The sequence below is a fragment of the Staurois parvus genome, unplaced genomic scaffold (assembly GCF_062004578.1).
Source record: "Staurois parvus isolate SC_StPar_1 unplaced genomic scaffold, SC_StPar_1.0 ptg003574l, whole genome shotgun sequence".
NCBI lineage: Eukaryota > Metazoa > Chordata > Amphibia > Anura > Ranidae > Staurois > Staurois parvus.
In genome coordinates, this window is record NW_028321370.1 from 1 (window position 1) to 20,964 (window position 20,964).

The window sequence follows — 20,964 nt, forward strand, 5'->3', positions numbered from 1 at the left end:
TAGGGCAGGTTTTCTCAACCAGGGTTCCTCCAGAGGTTGCCAGGGGTCCTAGAGCAATGAGCAATTTCTGCCTCTCAAATAAGTTTCCACTGATACCATTGATCTTTTTAGCTATCTGTAATGAGGTAACTCTTCCCAATGACCTCAAGTGTAAGCAGCATTCTTCCCACTTGCCATCACACTAATGTATCATGAGTTGTAGAAACTTATTTCAAGGGTTCCTTTGTGTTGAAAAGGTTGAGAAAGGCTGGCCTAGGGGCTCTTTCTGAAGAGCTGAAACTTGCGCACAGTCTAGGGTCAGTACTCACCAATGCCACAGGATCATCGGTTTCCTCCTTCCTATATCCACTGGGCACTCCACTCTTCAGGGATGGAAACACAGACTCACAATACCACAGGGCAGCTGGACACTTTCCTCCAACTTCCACTGGGTAGTCTTCAGGGAGCTCTCCATACCAAAAATCCCTGACCAGGATTTAGAAATGGGTCCCCCCCAGCTATGGTACAGCCGGGACCTCGATGACTTTCAACCAGCGTTTCAGCAGACTGCCCTAAGCGGCAGGGCCCCCTTACGCTGGGGACTCCTTTTTTTGCAGGACAGGACCCACTCACTCCTGCTCCAGGCCTCAGACTATTTATTTGTGGGCTCTCCTGCCACCTACTGTGTAAACTTCCCCAGGAATTGGCTGGGTCCCCATAAATATTCAAGCTGCCTCTATGTCTTTCCTTCCACCATAATTCTAGAACCCTCTAGAGTGCGGGGAAAAATAAGCAGCCTGTGAAACACTGAGCAAACTAAAGTGATCAACCACTGCTCCATTGACTACAGAGGAGCTAAACTAAATTTTCATAGCATCCAAAACTAACTGGGAGGGTGCTATATCTATTAAATTGTCTAATATGAAGCTCTAATGGTCTCATTAATGGAAAATTTTATTTCCTCAGGTAAACAACTGTGGCCTTCATCTGGTATTGCAGACCACTCCTGTTACAGATAAAAGTAAACAGGTAAAATTATCAACACAATGTGAATATCATGAATAAAAGGGGCTAAAAAAAAATTATAAATATATATATATATATATATATATATATATATATATATATACTAGCAGGGTGAAAATATGACACAAAATATAACAATGTAAATATACACAAATACTTAAATCATTTCACATAAGTCCATCAACTGAAAAATGAAAATTGTAATGAAGTCCAGTGAAGTCAATGAAGTCCTGACCTCAACCCGGTAGAACAATTTGGGATAATTAGAGTGGAGACTGTGAGGCAGGCCTTCTCATCCGACATCAGTGCCTGACCTCACAAATGTACTTCTGGAAGAATGGTCAAACATTCCCATAGACACACTCCTAAGCCTTGTGGAAAGTCTTCCCAGAAGAGTTGAAGCTGTTATAGCTGCAAAGGGTGGGCCAACTCAATATTGAACCTTATGGAGTAAGACTGGGATGCCATTAAAGTTCATGTGTGTGTAAAGGCAGGCGTCCCAATACTTTTGGCAATATAGTGTGTGTTCAAATTGCTGTAAAATATGCTACATTTACTAAAACAATTCTTTGCTTTTGTGCTGCATCAAGATAAACATGGACTGTAGTTAAAGGAGAACTAACCTCTTTCAATCAGCATGAACCATTTTTAATCCTTATGCTGCTAAACATTTGTTTTAATGCTCCTCGGTTGCTTACTGGTTTCTGGCCTAGGCCAAAATGATGTCATACAGCCCAGGAGTCTTCATGGGTATTTTTTCTTTCATCTGGAGTAGGAGGGGCTTTCTCAGCTAAATAAACCCTCCTGCCTGCATGCATGACCTTGTGAAAGTGTGTCTTGTGTCTGCTCAAGATTTGTTAGGCCATTATTACAGTAAGGGCTGATGGATTCCAGGAAGTAAATGCTACATGAATCATCTGCCCTTACTCAAGATGGAGAGAAGTAATTTCATGACAACATAAAGCATGCAGACATGGACGGGTGGGTGAGTTTGCTCTAAATATTAAAAATTAATTAGCATTTTTGGTTTGTGGTGCAGAGACACAGTTAACACTGTAGCTTCTGACTTTTAAAAAACAGCCACTTACCTGTCCCTCGGTCCCGCGGTGTGTCCCCCGCAGTCTGTTTCACCGGCCGTCCTGTATTCCAGGAGGCCGGCATCTTCAGTGTGGGCACCCGACTGTTATAGCTTGCGGCTTCACAGCCGGGTACCCACTGTGCATGCGCAAGTAGCGCTGCGCTTCATGAATGGTCCTGTAGTCTTCTGGGACCTGTCACGTGTCCAAAAAGACTACAGGGAGGGAGGGAGGACACATTCCGCTTCCGATTGCCTAAATTTGGGTACCCACTCTTTTGGGTGGAGCTCCTCTTTACAATCTACTGAATTTTACTGATCTCAGGCTCCATTCACACTTGGGCGTTTTGAATTGGGGACAGAATCGCCGCAGTTCTGCCTGTGATCTCAAAACGCTCTGCTACAGAGACAAATCACACAATGCGCATTTCAGATGCCATTCATTATAATAGCACCTAAAAACACTGTGTAGCTCTGCCGCGATTGTCATGCAATGAATCATGGCAAACCACATCGCCCAAAGCTTGTCGCCCAAAAGGATTTCCTGCTCCTTTTTTGCCGACAAGCTTCACACGATCTGGTCTGCTACCTTATAGGTGTTTTTAAAATTAATGGCATCTGAAATTTGCATTGTGCGATTTGTCTCTGTTGCATTTTGAAATTGTGGGCAGAATTGCGGTGATTCTTCCCGCGATTCAAACTGTCAAGGTGTGAACGGAGCCTCAACCTCCTCCAAATCTTTCATTTTGTTTTCTTGTTCGGGGGTGTCTTCAAGTGTTCACCATGCTCCTGGTGTATGTAGGAATATAGCCACCCTCTCTTGCTGACTCCCGAGATGGACATTGGGATGTGTACTATAAAGAGAGCTGTGCATGTGACCACAACTAATGTGCACTGCATGTTCCAAATAAATGGAAGTGAGAGGGGGAAGGAGAGGTTTGAGAGATCACAGAGGACATTACAAGTAGGCAGAAAAACACAATAGGAAGCAATTTAATGAAAAATAGAGGGTCATTTAATAGTGAATGTGTATGGAATTTTTTTTTTTTAATATGGTTTAGTGTCACTTTAAGAAAGGGAGTCTTATTGCAATATTTTTGTCTGGACCCCAAAGGTTGCAAATTCATCTATTAAAGTTAAACATTTAATTAAATTCAATCGGCAGTACTGATTATTGTCCTGTTTTTTTCTACAGCTATATACAAGTTACCTTGAATAGCTCCCAGTCAGCCATCATGCATTAATAATAAATGTCATGGTTGGGGGGACGAATATAAATGAGTAATCCAGGGTTCTGATATTGCCAAGGTGTGCAGTAACGTCTCTAATGAGCATTTATGCCATTTTTACCCTTGCAAAATGTCAGATACAATAAGCAGTGTTATCTGACAAGCCCCAGGAATGCTTCTAAAATGTGAGAAAATGTTCTTTTGTAGTACAGAACACTAAATGGAATTGTCTGTTGTTTATTGAATGTGTTTTCTATCATTTAGTTTGATTTCAGGTTAAGTAAGGATACCGCATCTCTTAACAAGCTTTCTCAGCATGACCATGAAAGGAGCATTACTGGGAGGCCAGGTATGAGTTGGTGCTGCTACTTAGCATGAACATGGTTTAGAATATTATTTATTTTCCATAACAGCTGTTATATGATTTATCTCTATCTTTTTATACCAGTTGGGAAAGGACTATGGGCTTTAGATACTACAACACTTTTGGCCTTCAGGTGGCTCTAAAGGACCACTGTACAGTGTAGAAGTTCTTGTTCAGCCCTTTTACTTCCATCCCTGTATGTCATACGTTGGTGACAGTGGGGGTTTTACGCACACTTTACAAGCCAGCTGTCTGCTTTCTGTAACCCCCAGACTGTAAAACTGGACGTACATGGGTCAGTTTTTTCGTTCAACCAGCGGGACGAACAAAAAAAAAACACTAAGCCGATTCCCCAGTCCACACATTTGATGGGGATGTGGGAATTCTTTCCACTGTGTCATTGTATACTGACAGCGGAGAAACTCCCCCTGCTGTCAAAATACACAGATCAGCGTTGCAGCCTAAAGCCTGCAGCCCTGATCAAACGAGATAATACAGCCAGAGAGGTGGAACAGAAGTCGATCAGAAGATCAATTTCTGTTCAACCACAGTGGCCATACATGGATCAAAATTTGGCCGGATCCTGCTGATTCAGCTGAGTTTCTATCAATATGTGGCCAGCTGAACTCAGGCTTCGCTCTTTCACTACGTTTCTGGGACCTGCATGGTGGGTGTTGCTAGGTGGAAGGGAGAGGGACCAACAAATATCAGCAAACATCTACTGTTCTTCTCTACCTGTGTGTATAACGTCACTTCCGAATTCTGTTGTCACTTAACTGTGGCCAGGGAAAAAGCTAATGGAGCGCCATCTGTGCTCCATTAGTTTCAATAGAAGGCAGGTAAAACATCAAGGGTCTAAAAGACCCCTGATGTCTTATTAACAAGAACCTGTCACAAAGAGTTTGTTACATAGGGAACTTTTCATCCCCTGTGTGATATACCGTATTTTTCATTCCATAACACACACCTAGATTTTAGAGGAAGAGAACAAGAAAAAAAAATTCTAAACCAATGGACTGCAGACAGTACAGGAAATGACCAGAGACTGCAGACATACTAAAATAGATGACCAGAGACTGCAGACATACTACAGGGGATGACCAGAGACTGCAAACATAGTACAGGAGATGACCAGAGACTGCAGACATACTACAGGAGATGACCAGAGACTGCGGACACAGTACAGGAGATGACCAGAGACTGCGGACACAGTACAGGAGATGACCAGAGACTGCGGATCCGAATTTGACAGGTACCAGCTCCCACTTCCGTGGAGTTGTCCTCCCCCCCCCCTCTGCCCTTGTAGTCTTGTGGGACACGTGACAGGTCCCACAAGACTACGGGGCCATTTACAAAGCGCAGAGCTTCTCACACATGCGCAGTGGGCACCCGTGAAGCCGCAAGCTGTCACAGCCAGGTGTCCACACTGAAGATGCCGGCACCAGGGAGAGAAGACAGCCGATGGAAGCAGGACACCGCTGAACAGGTAGGATGGAGGAGCGGGTTCTTCTTCATAGTAGAGCTGAGCGGCCGGCCCAGTATTCAAATGTGGCGGGAATACCGGGCCGGCCATTCCATTTTCGCTCCATAAGACGCACAGACATTTTCCCCCTTTTTTTGGGGGGAAAAAGTGCGTCTTATGGAGCAAAAAATACGGTAAGTGAAGTTTTGGCGAAAAACAGTGTCAATAAATAATGCTAAACCCAATCACATAGAAACTCCCCAACTCCAGGGTACTGAAGCTTGTCGTCATTTTGACATATTGGGTACCTATTTACTTACAGCAACATCATATTTTATTATTTATCAAAAATTGGGTAACATGTGGAGTTTGTGTTCCCTTAAATGAAATTTATTTTTTTTTTTTAACTGAACATTTATGCAAATATCATGTGAGGAACTGTCACTATTTTATTCTCCAGGAAATTATTTTTTTAAACGTGTGAACCCCCCCCCCCCAAACACACACACACACCTCTGGCAGCAAAAGGGTTAAGTTCTTGGTGACCTTTTTTTGCAAGAACACGTCAGTCTGGGTCTTCTCATGCGCAGATGCTTTCAGCAAGATGTTTTTTAAAGTATAAGCAAAGGCAACTTTTTATGCTTTTGGATAGAGTGGAGAGGGATTAGAACATATTCAATATATTTCATTAAAGAAAAAAAAATAAAAAAAAAATATATATATATATATATATATATACACAGGTGAAACTAAAAAAATTAGAATATCGTGCAAAAGTTCATTTATTTCAGTAATGCAAATTAAAAGGTCATCCCTGCTGCTTGTGCACCTTTTTCTTCCACACTTTTCCCTTCCACATAACTTTCTATTAACGTGCTTTGATATAGCACTTTGGGAACATCCAACGTCTTTTGCAATTACCTTTTGAGGCTTTCCCTCCTTATGGAGGGTGTCAATGATGGTTTTCTGCACAACTGTCAGGTCAGCAGTCTTTCCCATGATTGTGCTTCCTACTGAACCAGACTGAGAGACCATTTAGAGGCTCAGGAACCCTTTGCAGGTGTTATGGCTTAATTAGCTGATTAGAGTGGGACACTTTGAGCTGAGAATATTGCACCTTTTCACAATATTCTAATTTTCTGAGATTGTGGATTTGGGGTTTTCATGAGCTGTAAGCCATAATCATCACAATTATGACAAATCACGGCTTGAACTATCTTGCTTTGCATGTATTGAGTCATCTCATATATTAGTTTCACCTTTTAAGTTGCATTACTGAAATAAATGAACTTTTGCACGATATTCTAATTTTTCGAGTTTCACGTGTGTGTGTGCATATATATATATATATATATATATATATATATACTGCATGTTCAAATTAGTTTTTATTACAAAATATATGAAAAATATTGTTGAAAATACATTTCAAATATACTGTATGTCTTTAAAAATACAAATCTACATTTTTGGAATGCATTTACAAATATATGTAAAAATATATGTTAAAATTACTTTTTTATATGTTAAAAAAAATCGAAAGGATATATTTAAAAAATATATTTAAAAAAAAAAAGTATATTTGAAATGTATATTTAAAAATATTTTTCATATATTTTGTAATAAAAATGAATTTCAACATACAGTATATATTTAGTGAAATATATTGAATAAGGCCAAAATTGTAGCATTTCAAATACAGTTGTTTTCAAAATAATAGCAGTGTGTTGAAAAAAGTGAATAAAGCTCAAAATCCTTCTAATAGCTTTTATTTCCATACACACAAATGCATTGGGAACACTACACATTCTATTCCAAATCAAAACATGAAGAAAAATAGATCAAATTTGTGTTGTTCCTCTAAAACAATTGAAGAAAAGTGAATATTAGACTGTTCAAAAAAATAGCAGTGTTTGTATTCTTCTTTACAAACTCAAACATTCACTATATAAACTGAAAAATGTTTGAAGATTTTGCTTTCCTTTGAATCACTTAATGAATATTTAGTTGTATAAGCACTGTTTCTGAGAACTGCTGTACATCTGTGTTGCATGGAGTCAACCAACTTCTGGTACCTGTGAACAGGTATTCCAGCCCAAGATGATTGGACTACATTCCACAGTTCTTCTCTATTTCTTGGTTTTGCCTCAGAAACTGTATTTTTGATGTCACCCACAAGTTTTCTATTGGATTAAGATCCGGGGATTTGGCTGGACACTCCATAACGTCAATCTTGTTGGTCTGGAACCAAGATGTTGCACGTTTACTGGGGTGTTTGGGGTCGTTGTCTTGTTGGAACACCCATTTCAAGGGCATTTCCTCTTCAGCATAAGGCAGCATGACCTCTTCAAGTATTCTGATGTATTCAAACTGATCCATGATCCCTGGTATGCGATAAATAGGCCCAACACCGTAGTATGAGAAACATCCCCATATCATGATGCTCGCACCACCATGCTTCACTGTCTTCACAGTGCACTGTGGCTTGAATTCAGTGTTTGGGGGTCGTCTGAAAAACTGTCTCCGGCCACTAGACCCAAAAAGAACAATCTTACTTTCATCAGTCCACAAAAAGTTGCGCCATTTCTCTTTAGGCCAGCCAATGTGCTCTTTGGCAAATTGTAACCTCTTCAGCACGTCTTTTTTTCAACAGTGCGAATTTGCGGGGGCTTCTTGCAGATAGCTTGGCTTCACATAGGCGTCTTCTAATTGTAACAGTACTCACAGGTAACTTTAGACCTTCTTTGATCTTCCTGGAGCTGATTGTTGGCTGAGTCCTTGCCATTTTGACTATTCTATCTATTTGAATGGTAGTTTTTCGCTTTCTTCCACATCTTTCAGGTTTTGGTTGCCATTTTAAAGCATTTGCGATCATTTTAGCTGAGCAGCCTATCATTTTCTGCACTTCTTTATATGTTTTCCCCTCTCCAATCAACTATTTAATCAAGGTACGCTGTTCTTCTGAACAATGTCTGGAATGACCCATTTTCCTCAGAATTTCAGGGAGAAATGCTCTGTAACCAGCATGTACAACATTTGCTGCCTTCCTTCCTTAAATAAGGGCAATAATTGCCACCTGTTTTTCAAAGAATGAATGACCTCACTAATAGAACTCCACACTGCTATTATTTTGAACATGTCCCTTTCAATTAGTGGTTCAGTTACACAGGATCAGCAGCATGCATGTCATGGCTGCTGGGTCTGTTGGATTTCTATTACTCTACTACACCTGCTAGTAAATTATTTGCCATGTAGAAATATAATTTCTACCAAAAACAGTGATTGATCAGGTTAGTGATGTCTGACTGCTATTATTTTGAACACAACTGTATATGTCAATATATTTGGGAAGAATATTTTAAAAATATATTTCAAATATATTTTTCTTCCATATGGGTAAGATTAAGGGATAAGGTCTCATGCCAAGAAGGGAACATGGGGATAGGTATGAAAGACAGGATAGGGGGAGGGGGTGTTAAGGGGTGCTGGAAGCGGGGGGTGTAGAGAAGGTACCACGGTAAGGAACGTAGGTAGGTTAGAGGATGAAAAACAAACGCCCTTCAGAGGAGTAAAGAATGTAAAAGACTTCCTTGAGTCCAAAAGGTCCCAAATAAGGGAGCTGATTAGATGGGGGGGGGGGTTGCAGAGATCAGCCAAGATTACATATAGAATAATTATGTGGGACCCCAGGGTAGCCACTGCGTTACAGAGTATATTGCAATACTAAGTGAAGAAAGGGTCTAACAAATGAGATATGTATTGGAAAAGGTTTCATAATGGATGTGTGGGATAATTAAGACAGTTGTACTGAGGTTTATCCTCATGTGTGTAAGATAGGCTTGCTAAAAATGACTGGTCATCAGTAACAAGAGTTGGGGAACCAACTGGCCACCTAAAACGATCAGCGTAGGTGTCCGGACCCCTGCCTCTGGGAAAGAACCTTAAGAACAGTTGTAACATTCAAAGCTTGCCCACAGAGAAAACAACTCAACGTTAATGAGCACAATATCCCTTCTGGTCCACCGATTGTGCAACTAGTCATTGTATAGTAATAATGGACTAGTCTATCAAGATGGAGACTGGATCCAATAGAAACAACCCCACATTTAAAAGCATATTAGCAACTTGGAGGCAGCAAGGGCATGGGAAATGAAGAAGCCCACCCATCTATCAAGGGAATTGGTGGGGAGAACACAAAATCCAAGCATTCTTGCATAAAAGGTAAGCAGAGCGAAAGATCAAATTCCAGATGTTGCCCCTCAGGCTTGCCCAGCAGTGAGACCTTGAGTCATATCGAGCACTAATGATGGGGGGATAGGGGCATGGGCAGAGAAAATATCCATTTGCTTTCACTTACACTTTTAAAGGACCTGAAATATGGAAGCTGTGCCTGATAATACAAACAAAGAGCAGAGTCAAACATGGCGCTCCGTGCAGCTGATCATTTCCCAGTCACTGCCTTTATATGCCTTGTTTTACATTGTTTCTCTTTGTTGAGGCAGGCATCCTCCCTGATGACTGGTGAGGTAATGATAATGAAGCAGCAGGATAGGTGCAGAAAGCACAGATGAACAAAATGGATGATGTGGAAGCAGCAAGATTCATGTACTGTACAGTACAGCTTCTCTTCCAGGAAGGAGAACAGCGAGCAGCACAGCAGTGACCACATCAAATCTTGTGAGATCAGTAGTTACAGGCAGCCTCAGTCTGCAGTGCCTCAGATGATCTCACACTGCAGTGGCATAACTAGAACCTTCAGGGTCCCGGTGCAAGAAACCATGAAGGGCCTCCCTGACCCATGGCCGGAGCCCTGCCCTCTGAGCCCAGCGACAGAACGCCAGGGCCCGGTCTTTTATGACCCTGGTAGTTCTGCCAGTGGTGTTGGTAGTTTTTTTTTTTTTTTAAATATTATTTTTTACAATTTTTTTAGGGGCCCTGTTGGGGGGCTTAGGTGAGCTATCAGGGATCTAAAAAGGAAGGAAGGAAAGGAAAGAAAAAAGAGAGAAGAAAAGAAAGAAAGCGTCCATCTTACATTACAGTACTTACTAGGAGGCAGGAGAGAATAATGAGGGGGAGACTTCACTGGCAGTGCAAGGATCAATCTGCAGGCTGCACCTTTCCTCTTCTGCCTGGGGTTCAAACTTCCTGCTCATGCAGTGTGGGCAGGGCAGACACAGGAGCGGAGGAAGGGCGGGAGGAGGAGGAGGAGCAGAAGCAGCTCTCTCTGATCAGTGCAGGAAGTGGAGGGGAGAACTGTCAGCGCTAACTCTTTCAACTCCCTATAGGCTGCAGTCACTGGGGATGGGGGGGAGGAGCAAGGGAGTGAACCTGAAAGAAGCTGGATAGGAGGAGTGGTGGAGGTGGCTGAATACAGATGAATCCATTTCTTCATGTTCCTCCTGTAGCCACTGAATGCCTCTTCTCCTCCTCTCCCTCCCACAGGCATTCAGCGGCATCAGGAGGGCACTGGCCACCTGCAGCCTGGGACCGGGTTGCAATTGCGACCCCTGTGCCCCTGCCCCCCTGTGACAGTAGGCTGGGCATCTTCTCCCCGCACCCCCTGTCACAATTTCAAAAAAAGCGTGGTCCGTGCAGGGCTCTGCCTACACGACCACGTCATTCATTCAATTCTGTGATTGAATGCCTACAAGTACTGACAGCATTTGTGGCTGACGGCTTGTAGTTGTCAATGGACTTCAAGGGCGTTGGTGAGTGCTCTAGTAATCCATTGATTCCTTCTGTTATTCTGTAACTGCCTGCCCCTATGAGGTATGGACAGACAGCTTACACGGACAGTATTCAGGATCCTGCATTGCACTCATGATTTTCCAATCACAGATGCAATGCTTTATAGGCTCCTGCAAAAAAAAAAAAAAGTAGTAAATGCATATTTTTTTTTACCTGCAAAAAATGTGCATTTATTTATTTTTAAAAGTGAACTGAGCCTTTAAAAGCAAATTATGGCCAAAGTATTTTTAACTATAGTGCTCTTTTGGGTCACAGGAGTACACTTACTTTTGTTCTCTTGTGACCCAAAGTCAGCTGATAGTGGTCTGTCGACTGAAAGGACAAGGCCAAGCCACGCTCTGGAAGGATTCCATCAATATGGTCGGGATCCACCTGGCTGCTTGACTGACAGCTGGCTTTGCCTCTTGGCATATGGTGGAGAGCTGGAGCCAGGTGTTCCTGCCTCCTTCCCAAGCCAGTGCTCAAGTGATTGGTGGAGGAGCAGAGCAGAGAGCAGTGAACGACAATCACTGCTCTCCACTTAGAGCACTCAGAGCAGACTGAGAACTGAGTGATCAGTCTTAAAACCAGCAGGGCACAGCCGCATCCCAACACTGATGCTGCTTATCCTATACTTTTATTTATTTTTCATGAAGAATTTAAAACAAAAGGTAGGTTTTTCAGGACACTGCTAAGGCTCCATTAACATTTGTAGATGTGTCTCCCAAAGTAAAGGACATTCTCCTCTTAGACCTGGAAAAGGAATCCCTTTTGGAAGATTTCCCCTTACCTCTTGTTCTGGGGACAACCAGGGGCTGACTGACCATTTGGAAACTCGGGCACTGCCCGAGGGCCCGGGTCAGTAGGGGGCCTAATGAGATGCCCCTGGTATCTTTTTCATAGGCTTTTTTGAGTTTGGGCAAGGACACAGGGGCCCCATGATCCCCTATTGCCCGGGGGCCCCATGAGTTGTCAGTCCGCCCCTGGGGACAACTCTAACATTTTGGATTTCTCCTCTCTTTCTCAGTGGTAATGGTCCTTGATACAGAGGAGTGAATCACCCCAATGAACACAAAGACAGCAATACAAACCTGACAGAGGGTCTAACCCTTTCCCACTCTAACCAAACCTAAAAAAATCACTTTTGCTTAGAGATGCACTTTAAATGGTCTATTTGCCCAGAATATTTGCTGATATTACAGGCCATGTTCCCACAAAAAAACAGGTCCAGGTCAGTCTCCCACTGTTCAGCCCACACAAAAATAATGAGGATATCACCACTGAAAAGGTAGGCTAGGTATATTAGGAAGGGAAAGATTGCAAATATATTTTTTTCATGTTTATGTAGTTTCATCAATTGTAGAGATTATTTTACACTGACGATTAGTAACAACTGAAAGATACCTACTTCCATCTAAGGAGTGTTGCTGCCTTATGGTCCTGCATTGGTGGTAAGCTTCTTTTTTTTTTTTTAATTCTATTCCCAAGAGTAGAAATGAAATATTGATTCTTGGCAATAAATTCAGCTATGATAAATGTGTGTTTCTACATCATTCTCATATATTACATTAAGTGTGGCTTTCTTGTGATTAAATTTATCGCTGAGCAAAAAAGTGTGTTTTAAGAGATCAAGCTGACCTGTATAAATCAGAGCGTGTGGTTAACGGACCTGTTTAATATGAGTCACTATTGTTATATGTATTTAATTAAAGTTATGGAACTAAGAGCTTAATAGCATGGTACAGATGGCACTGAAATTCACTAACCCATAGCAGTCAATCAGATGAGCATTTTTATAGTTTGTAGGCAGGGCCGGATCTACATTTCGGGAGCTCATAGGCAGAGAATTCTGAGCTGAAACCGACTTTTCTCCTCTTAATATTATATTTTTATATAAAAATGTTATTTGTGTATGGGGGAATTCTGCGGACTCTGATGTAAAGGAGAACACTGCAGACTGCGATGTAAAGGGGAACTCTGATGTAAAGGGGTCTCTGGTCATCAGATCCCCCCGTACACAAAAATCCCCATAATTCCCATTGCACTGAGTCCACAGAGTTTACAATACATCAGAATCTGCAGGGTTCCCCCTGACTTAACTGATGTAAAGGGGAACTTTGATGTAAGGGGAACACTGCAGACCATGGTGTAAAGAAGGGGAACTCTGATGTAAAGTGGTCTCTAGTCACCAAAGCCCCCCCCCCCTTACATCGCAGCCAGCAGCGTTCCCCTTTACATCAGGTTCTGCAGTGTTTCCTATTGCATCAGAGTTCCCCTTTACATCCAGGTCTACAGAGGTCCCCTTGCCTTATGGGGCGCTAGTGTGAAAGGGTCCTAATTCATCATGGGCATCAGCCAGGGCATTGCATTGGCGCAAGGTACACAAACTTTGCTGGATGGAGGATCTCTCAGTCAGTATACTCCTATGGCTGTGTGTTCACTTCACACTGACAGCTGCCTCTGCCCACTACGCTGATGATGTGATGTCTGCCATATTCCATTTTCCAACCTGCCACTGCTTCCCTCTCAGCCTGAGCCCGCCCTTCCCTCAGCACTTCACTGACAGAGGCAGGCAGTGAAGAAGTGGCTGTGAGTGATATAACTCTGCTAGCAGAGAATGTGAGCCAAAACTATCATTTTATCAGCACCCGCAGCTTGTGTAAATCTGACTGCGAGCTGATTTAAGAAAAAAAGTCCTTCCATGCTACAGGTCCTGGTCCCTTGTGAATATACTGAAGAGGCCATTCAGACCACCTGGGAGCCATTGGAACTTGGAGCAGTAGCCTAACTAAACTGCTTGCAGTTGCTTGCTCCCCTGAACCCGTGGAGAGAGAGAGAAAGGCACAAAATTCACTCTCTCTCTGTCTCTCTCTCTCCAGACAGGCTCCCCTCTATAAATGGCGCCTGTAGGCACATGCCTACAGTGCCTAATGGGAAATCCGGCCCTGTTTGTAGCCTTTGTTGTTGTTCTGGGCAAATGAGATCAGTTGCTCTTTGAATTATATTTCATAAAACCATGTTTTTTTAAACAACGTTATCTGTAAGAAAAGGTTTTGCTGCCCATGGGAGCCAGTACGATTTGTTCTTCTATGCGTCCTCTTGTATATATGCTTCCTTCTGTGTTTTGTTATTATATTAGTATGTCATGTGTATTTTCTCCTGTTTGATTGTTGCATATTTTACCTTATCTATACCTTCAGATGGAAGAGTCTCAAGTCCTATGGGACGTAATAAGCAGCCATACATTCCACTGACAGCAAATGTCACAGAAGTATTTGGCCCTGTACCCAGATATGGAAGGGAGTCATTGTCACTGGGTGCATTTGCAGATATCCCAGGCCATGTTCCCACAAAAAATAGATCCAGGTCTGTCTCCCACTGTGCCAGCCCAAACAACAACAATGAGGATGCACATCATTCAAAAGGTAGGCTAGGTATGTTAGGAAGGGGAGGATCACAAATAGATCTTTAATTTTTTTTTTTTTCTTAATATCCCTCTGTTTCTTTGTTTTTAAATAGACCATTTTAGCTTCATTAAAGGTCTGTCAAAATCAGATCCGGGATGTCCTATTGTGCGACGTACTGCTGAAGAGAAGGCAGCCTGTCCTGATAAGCTCAATTTAGAACGGTAAGCAAGATTTTGCAATCAGGTTTGTCATGTTACATTATAAACGGCACATTGACCTCATCTTTTATATGGTCTTTCAGAGCTGAGATTAATAGATACAGAGATCACTTCACTAAGCTATAATGAATGGCATTTGCCATAATGACCATTATTTTTGGGAACTAGACCCAATGAGAGCTGAAAGTATCAAAATGTGCAGCGGGTTTTCATCCTTCTTCAATATTGTACATACAACAATTCTTCACCTTTGCCTTGTTTATTTAGTGTATTCACACTATATGTGGTGATAGGTATTTTATTGCATGGTAAAATGTGTGTCACCGCAGGGGCAGACAGGAAACAATTGTTTCCTATGTGTTACATTTACACTGCAGCGCAGTGTGCTGCTGTAAAATGCAGACATGCAATCGCACTGCAATGTCGGGCAGCGCTTAACACTGCCTGACATTGCAGTGAATGAAGTGTACATTTTATAAGCTTTAAATAAAGCTTGTACAAACCAAAAAAAAGGGAGCAGTGTGATGCACTGAGTCATGTACCATACTGCCCCCTAGCGCAGATGACGACGCAGAACGGCAGGATCAGTGAATCGCTCCTGCTGCTCTGTGTTGTAGTGTGAATTCACCCTTAATAATATTGGGGTAACCCCAGCTGCCTGATTGGTATATGCTTTATGGTATGTATCGAGTGCATAGGCATCATTTTAAAGATGCTGGCCTGTCTGATCTGTGGTCTCAAGTTTTATGCAGTATCTCCTTTATTTTCCAGATTTGATCTTATCCGTTATTGTATGCCCAAAGTGGTCTTACTTGGTATTTAAGTATGGAGGGAAGCTATTAGATTGCAAGATTTTTCAAGGGCTGAGACTAATGTTAATATCTCTAATAATATGCTGGTGCTATATAAATGTATGCATTGTATCATATCAAATATCATATCATATCATATCATGGTTCTGTATAACACAATGATTGCAGTAATAAAGAAAGAACCCACTGATCTAATGGTCAGAAGATCATTTCAGTTTTTAAACAGATTTTAGAACAGTTGTGAATAAACATTGATGATTGTGTCAACCAAGTGCACACATTTATGCATTGAAAAGACACCCTTGATGTTGGCCATATTCAAGGTAACAGTAGCTGGTCAGGAATATCTTCTTTGTCAATTGATTCTTCCCCAAAGATCAGATTCAAGGGAATGAAGCAGGGGTCTAAGATTGCCAATAGGCATATTTTCTTTTCCCAATTTGACTGGTATCAGCCAGACTGGGTAAGAATGATCTTGTGTTCTTATCCTTTTTAAACATTTTATTTTACAATCTGGAAGTTGGTTTAGAGCAGGGATCTCCAAACTTTCTAAACAAAGGGCCAGTTTACTGTCTTTCAGATTTTAGGGGGCTGGTCTGTGGTTATTGGTGTCAGTGGGAGGAATAACGCCCCATCGTTGTTGTCAGTGGAAGGAATTGTGCCTCATTGTTGGTGTCATTTGGAGGAATTGTGACCCATCATTGGTGTCATTGCACCCCATTTTGGGTGGCATAGTGAGGAATTGTGTCCCATCGATGGTGTCAGTGGGCGGAATAGTGCCCCATCGTTGGTGTCATTGGGAGGATTTGTGCCCCTTCATTAGTGTCTGTTGATATTGGTGTGGTGTTGGATAGTGCCATCATCCCCAACTGTATATAGCAACTAGATAAACCCTCTTTGAATGGGATTTTATGGCACAACTGATCTACACATTATAAAATTGTATGAAAACTTTATTATACTAAGAAATAAAAAAAAAAAAAAATCACACATGAATGATAAGCGGTTAATCTAGCTGTTGTTAGGTGCCCTGCTATCCAGTCAGGCAACATTGTCTTTCCATTTGTGTATTGTATATGAGGAATGTGACCGCTGTTAGAATAACCATTTATCATTGTTGTGAGATTTTTATTTATTTATTCATTTGTATAATAAAGTTTTCATACAACTTTATCATGTGTAGATCACTTAAAAATCACATTCAAAGAGGGTTTTTCTAGTTGCTATTCATTGGTGTCAGGGGGGGAATTATGCCCCATTGGTGGTGTCAGAGGATGAAATGGTGCCCCAAGGGCCAGATAAAAGCAACCAAAGGGCCGCAGTTTGGAGACCACTGGTCTAGAAAGACAAGTCACAGCAGAGTAATTACAAAACAAAAAATGTTGCCTGTGGTTAAGCAGATCAGGTTACCCATATGGACAACCTCTGGTAAGACATTAATTGCCTTTCGCTTGACGAGAATGTTGTGTTTTCATACTTGCCCTAAAGGTAATAGGAATACCATCTAGAACTTCACTCTGTGTAGTTTATTTAGGCAGCGCATACATTCATCCTTTTTTTTTTTTTTTTTTCTTCAACCAGTAGATAAGAGCAGAAACAAATGATCCAATTCCCCCATCCATGAATTCAAGGTGGATGAGGAGTCACTCGTGCTGTGCTATTGTGTTCTGATGGCAGGGAGACTTCCACGCTGTCAGAATACAATGATCAGTGCTGTTGTCCAGCGGCACTGATCGCTTGGGCAAAAACAGGCTGGTTGTACAGAAGTCGATTGGTAGATGGCAAAAACTGTTATCAAGTCAACTAAAAACATAGTTGGAAAGCATCCTTTTCAGTAAATAGACATTGGTAAATTGTCATTTAGACAATATAGAATGTCAAAACTGCTAAGGCTCCATGCACACTGGGCATTTTAATAACACTGGTAACATTAGGTGTGTAAAGTCACATTAAAAACGTGAGTTTTTCTGTTTTTTTTTTTTTTTTGCATTAGCGTTTAGCGATGTTTTGCCATATTTGTCACATTTTTTTATCAGAAAAAAACATTTTTTTGCTCAAAAAAAGTCAAAAAATGCCGGTTTGCCATGGTTTACCGTGTTTTGCTGCGTTTTTCAGCATTAGAGCATTTTTATAGCCAAAAAACTCCTCTAGAAACCCAATAGTTCTGGGGGCTTTTTCCAGCCAAAAAACACCCCTGCTAAAAAAAACACTGATTACAGTCTATGTGTGCATGGATACATAGGATAACATGCTGGGGAGTTTACAGGCTGTGGAAAAAAATGCCAAAAGCCAAAAACAGACAAAATGAATAAGGGCCATCTAACTCCTCCTTAGGCCAGGATATCTTATTATTTTTGATCATTTTTACAGTAGTTTGATTCAATCACAATAATTTCATTTGATATCACCATGATCCTTTCACCTTTTGCAGCATCCAGTCTGTTCTTTTCTAAACAAAAATCAGTAAACACCATTAAAACAGAAAATTAGACATGTATTTCCTATATCAAGCTATGATAAATGTATTGAGAGACTGCATGACTCTCCCGCAGCTCAAAACTGTTTGCCTCTTTTACCCTTTGGTTTAAGGGTCCATTCACACTATAGTAGAATATGGTGAGGGAAACCCACATTCCGTACCGGTTTCCTGCACCGCATTCAAATCACACTGCCCTTGCGTTCTGCAGCAGGTGTCAGGGCTACAGGTAACAACACTACAAATGCAGGTCGCAAATGCAGTGCATTTGTCTGCACTGGATCGCATGGTACAGAAGTACCATGGGATTTGTTTGCAGTGCATTTCCATAAGTAGTGGAATGTGAATCGCACAGGAACCGCAGCATGTTCCTAGTGTTTCTTAACACCTAAAGTCTAGATTTGAACCCTAGTGATGATAAATACTAGCTGTATTGGCCAGGCTGTCTCAAAAAAGATAGAAATCCCTTCTATTTCTGTAGAAGATACTGATTCAAGTTTACTTTGATTGTAAATTCTTCAGAAGTTTAATTGTACCTTACATGAAGTTTTTTTTTTATAACAGATGTGCTGTACATGTTTTACATCAATTACATTACTGTTTTCTTTCAGGTTACGACTGTCAGCTTTCCCTATAATTGAAGGCGAGGAGCAGTTACGGTTATTATATTTGCAACACAACTTTATAACAAGAGTCCAAAACCTTTCATGTCTGCAGCGTCTCATATTTCTAGATCTCTATGATAACCAAATAGAAGAAATAAGTGGATTTTCCTCTATAAAATCTTTGCGTGTTCTTATGCTTGGAAAGAACAGGTGTGGCTGTATTTTAATATACTATTTATTGTATGGGAGACCAATATTTAGCTGCAGAGTTGGCACATGAATTATTTTGTACATTTGGATAATCATTAATTCTATTTAAAACACTTTTTTTCTTTTTTAACGGGAAAGAGAAGAATATTTTATCCCAGGCCTGAGGAGGTGTATTGTCTGTGGGCATTCAGCTCATGCTGCCCATGCACAACTGATCCACTTGTAAGCAAGTCTTGAAGATTTGAGGATAGCCAAACACTTTGCCTAACTAAACCCTTTAACCCCTTATCTTCTAAGGTTGGCCTGGAGAAGTCTGGGTATGACTCTTGCAACGGATAGCCTGAAAGGTAACCAGCAGTATGGCACTAGAGCATTTACTACTAGGATAGCAGTTGCTGTACTAATTACTGTAGATTGCAGTAGTCAAGTATTTTAAGATATCTAGAAACCTGTGCTTCAGCTGACAATGACAGAGTAAACACTATAGCATGCCATCAAAATTTCTGAAGCTCATTAGATCTTTTGGACTGAACCATGATCCTCTGTTTAAGCTGGGTACACACAGGAGTTTTTTTTTCATTCAATCAGTGGGCTAAACTAAATAAAAAAATCACAGATTCATGCGTCCACACAAGGGATGTTGGTGCAGGGATCTCTCCCGTGCTTTGCGCTCTTGTATTCTGACATTAGGGACTCCTTCCCCTGATAGAATATACTGATCAGCTGGCTGCAGTGGCTCATCAAATGCTGGTTATCCAGCTGGATATTTTGACAGAAGCCGGTCTAACAATCTGACTTGTGTTGAACAGAGAGGTCTACACACAGATGAAAAAGTCTGGAAATAGTACAGGAAATTAGGGAGGATGGTCAATTTTATGGTGTTAACCCGTCCTATCCATTTGAGAGTTGGAAATTTCAAACTTTGTCAAAGAGAAGAGAGGGATTGCAAAAGAGAATAATAGTTCACTGAAAATGAAAAAGCGTAGTCAGGAGTAAGTTTGATTCTCAGGTAGTCTAAGGTAGAGGTCAACCAGTGGTATGGATAACTGGATTGAATGTGCATGAGCCCCAGTTCACACATGTGCAAATTCAGATGCATTTTAGAATGCATTGATTCGCATGACATGTAGAATAACTTTGGGTTCTATTGTGACCATTCACATATATGCAGTGCACCCGCAGTGCAAATTTAAAGAGAGTCCTGTACATTTTCTGAGCAGTGTGGTATGGGTTTGGTGCGACTTACAGGCTCATGGACATGGGAATGCTTCTAAAATCACACACGTCATCATTTGTGAACACAATTTGAGTCTTGACTCTCGTGATGCTAGGGTTAGCTCTGATTGCCAGGGGTTGGTTCTCCTTTTATGTTGTGAGCGCTGCCTGTCTCCTGGTTGTCTCTTTCCATAACTTTCTGAATTCCCTGTATGCTTTGCAGCTCTCCTCTGCTGTTTAATTTTGATTTCTAAGTTCTACATATCCCATGGTACCTTGTTGCCTGCAAGCTGTGTTTTCTGTACTGATTATGCCTCCTGAAACTCCTCCTCGCAGTTCAGAAGGCAGGCGGCTCTATACAATTCACAGGGTATAGTGAATATGTGTCATGGGATTCGAAAAGTATATGCGTGGGGATCTACACAAAGTAAGTTTACAAACTTCAGGACAGTTCACATTAATTGGAGCAGGTTAGAAGTAATTGAAATTCAATATATTTAATATGTGATTTCACATATATTAACACAACAAGATACTAGAGAGAACGCTAGACCCCCTGTCAGCTTTTTATTGCTGTCTCTGTTGTGGTTTTTCTCTCAATTCCTGTCTGGTGAAAACATTGTCACTGTGACAGTAAATAAGGGAAATATCTCTAAGGGAGTCCCTGTTTAGCAGTAAACCGCTGATGGGGTATTAAACCTTCTCAGCTCTATTCAAAACTACATGAATATTTTATGTAGACATATACATTAAGGACACTTGTGCTAAACTGGATAGGGTGGGCAGGTGGTTGTGCCCAAACTCAGAAGTTAAAGAGGTTGTAAACCTCAGACATGAAATAATATGAACAAGGCATATCTCTCTATAGTGCGTCTCAATCCTGAGCACTAAGTGTCATTTCTGCCTGCTGCCTCCTTCCTCTATCTATATTAATGACTTCTGGAAGGTTTTCCTGACACAAAGAGGTAAAAAAGGTAACGGGAGGGAATTCTAGCACACAGCCTGTGATTGACAGCCTTAGCTTTATTCCTGCATGCTGTGTGAAGGGGAAGGAGGGTGTCTCTTCCCTCCAATCAGCCCTCAGAGCTCTCCTCTCAGAGCTCTGCAGAGTAAAACGTCAGCTCCCCACACCTGTTTTCCAAAATCTTAGACAAGCTGT

General features: G+C 41.4%; 1 protein-coding gene across 1 annotated transcript in view; it reads left to right on the forward strand.

Annotated features, from left to right (window-relative positions):
- Positions 1-15: 15 nt before the first annotated feature.
- LOC149427693 (uncharacterized) overlaps positions 16-20,964 on the forward strand; it is a gene marked incomplete at its 3' end in the record, with an annotated part of 39,440 nt that continues 18,491 nt past the window's right edge. The window contains exons 1-5 of the mRNA XM_089667768.1: positions 16-1,008; positions 3,574-3,658; positions 14,063-14,287; positions 14,382-14,490; positions 18,387-18,590. Of these exons, the coding sequence (XP_089523894.1) occupies positions 14,083-14,287; positions 14,382-14,490; positions 18,387-18,590 (518 nt within the window). The remainder of the gene's footprint in view (positions 1,009-3,573; positions 3,659-14,062; positions 14,288-14,381; positions 14,491-18,386; positions 18,591-20,964) is intronic.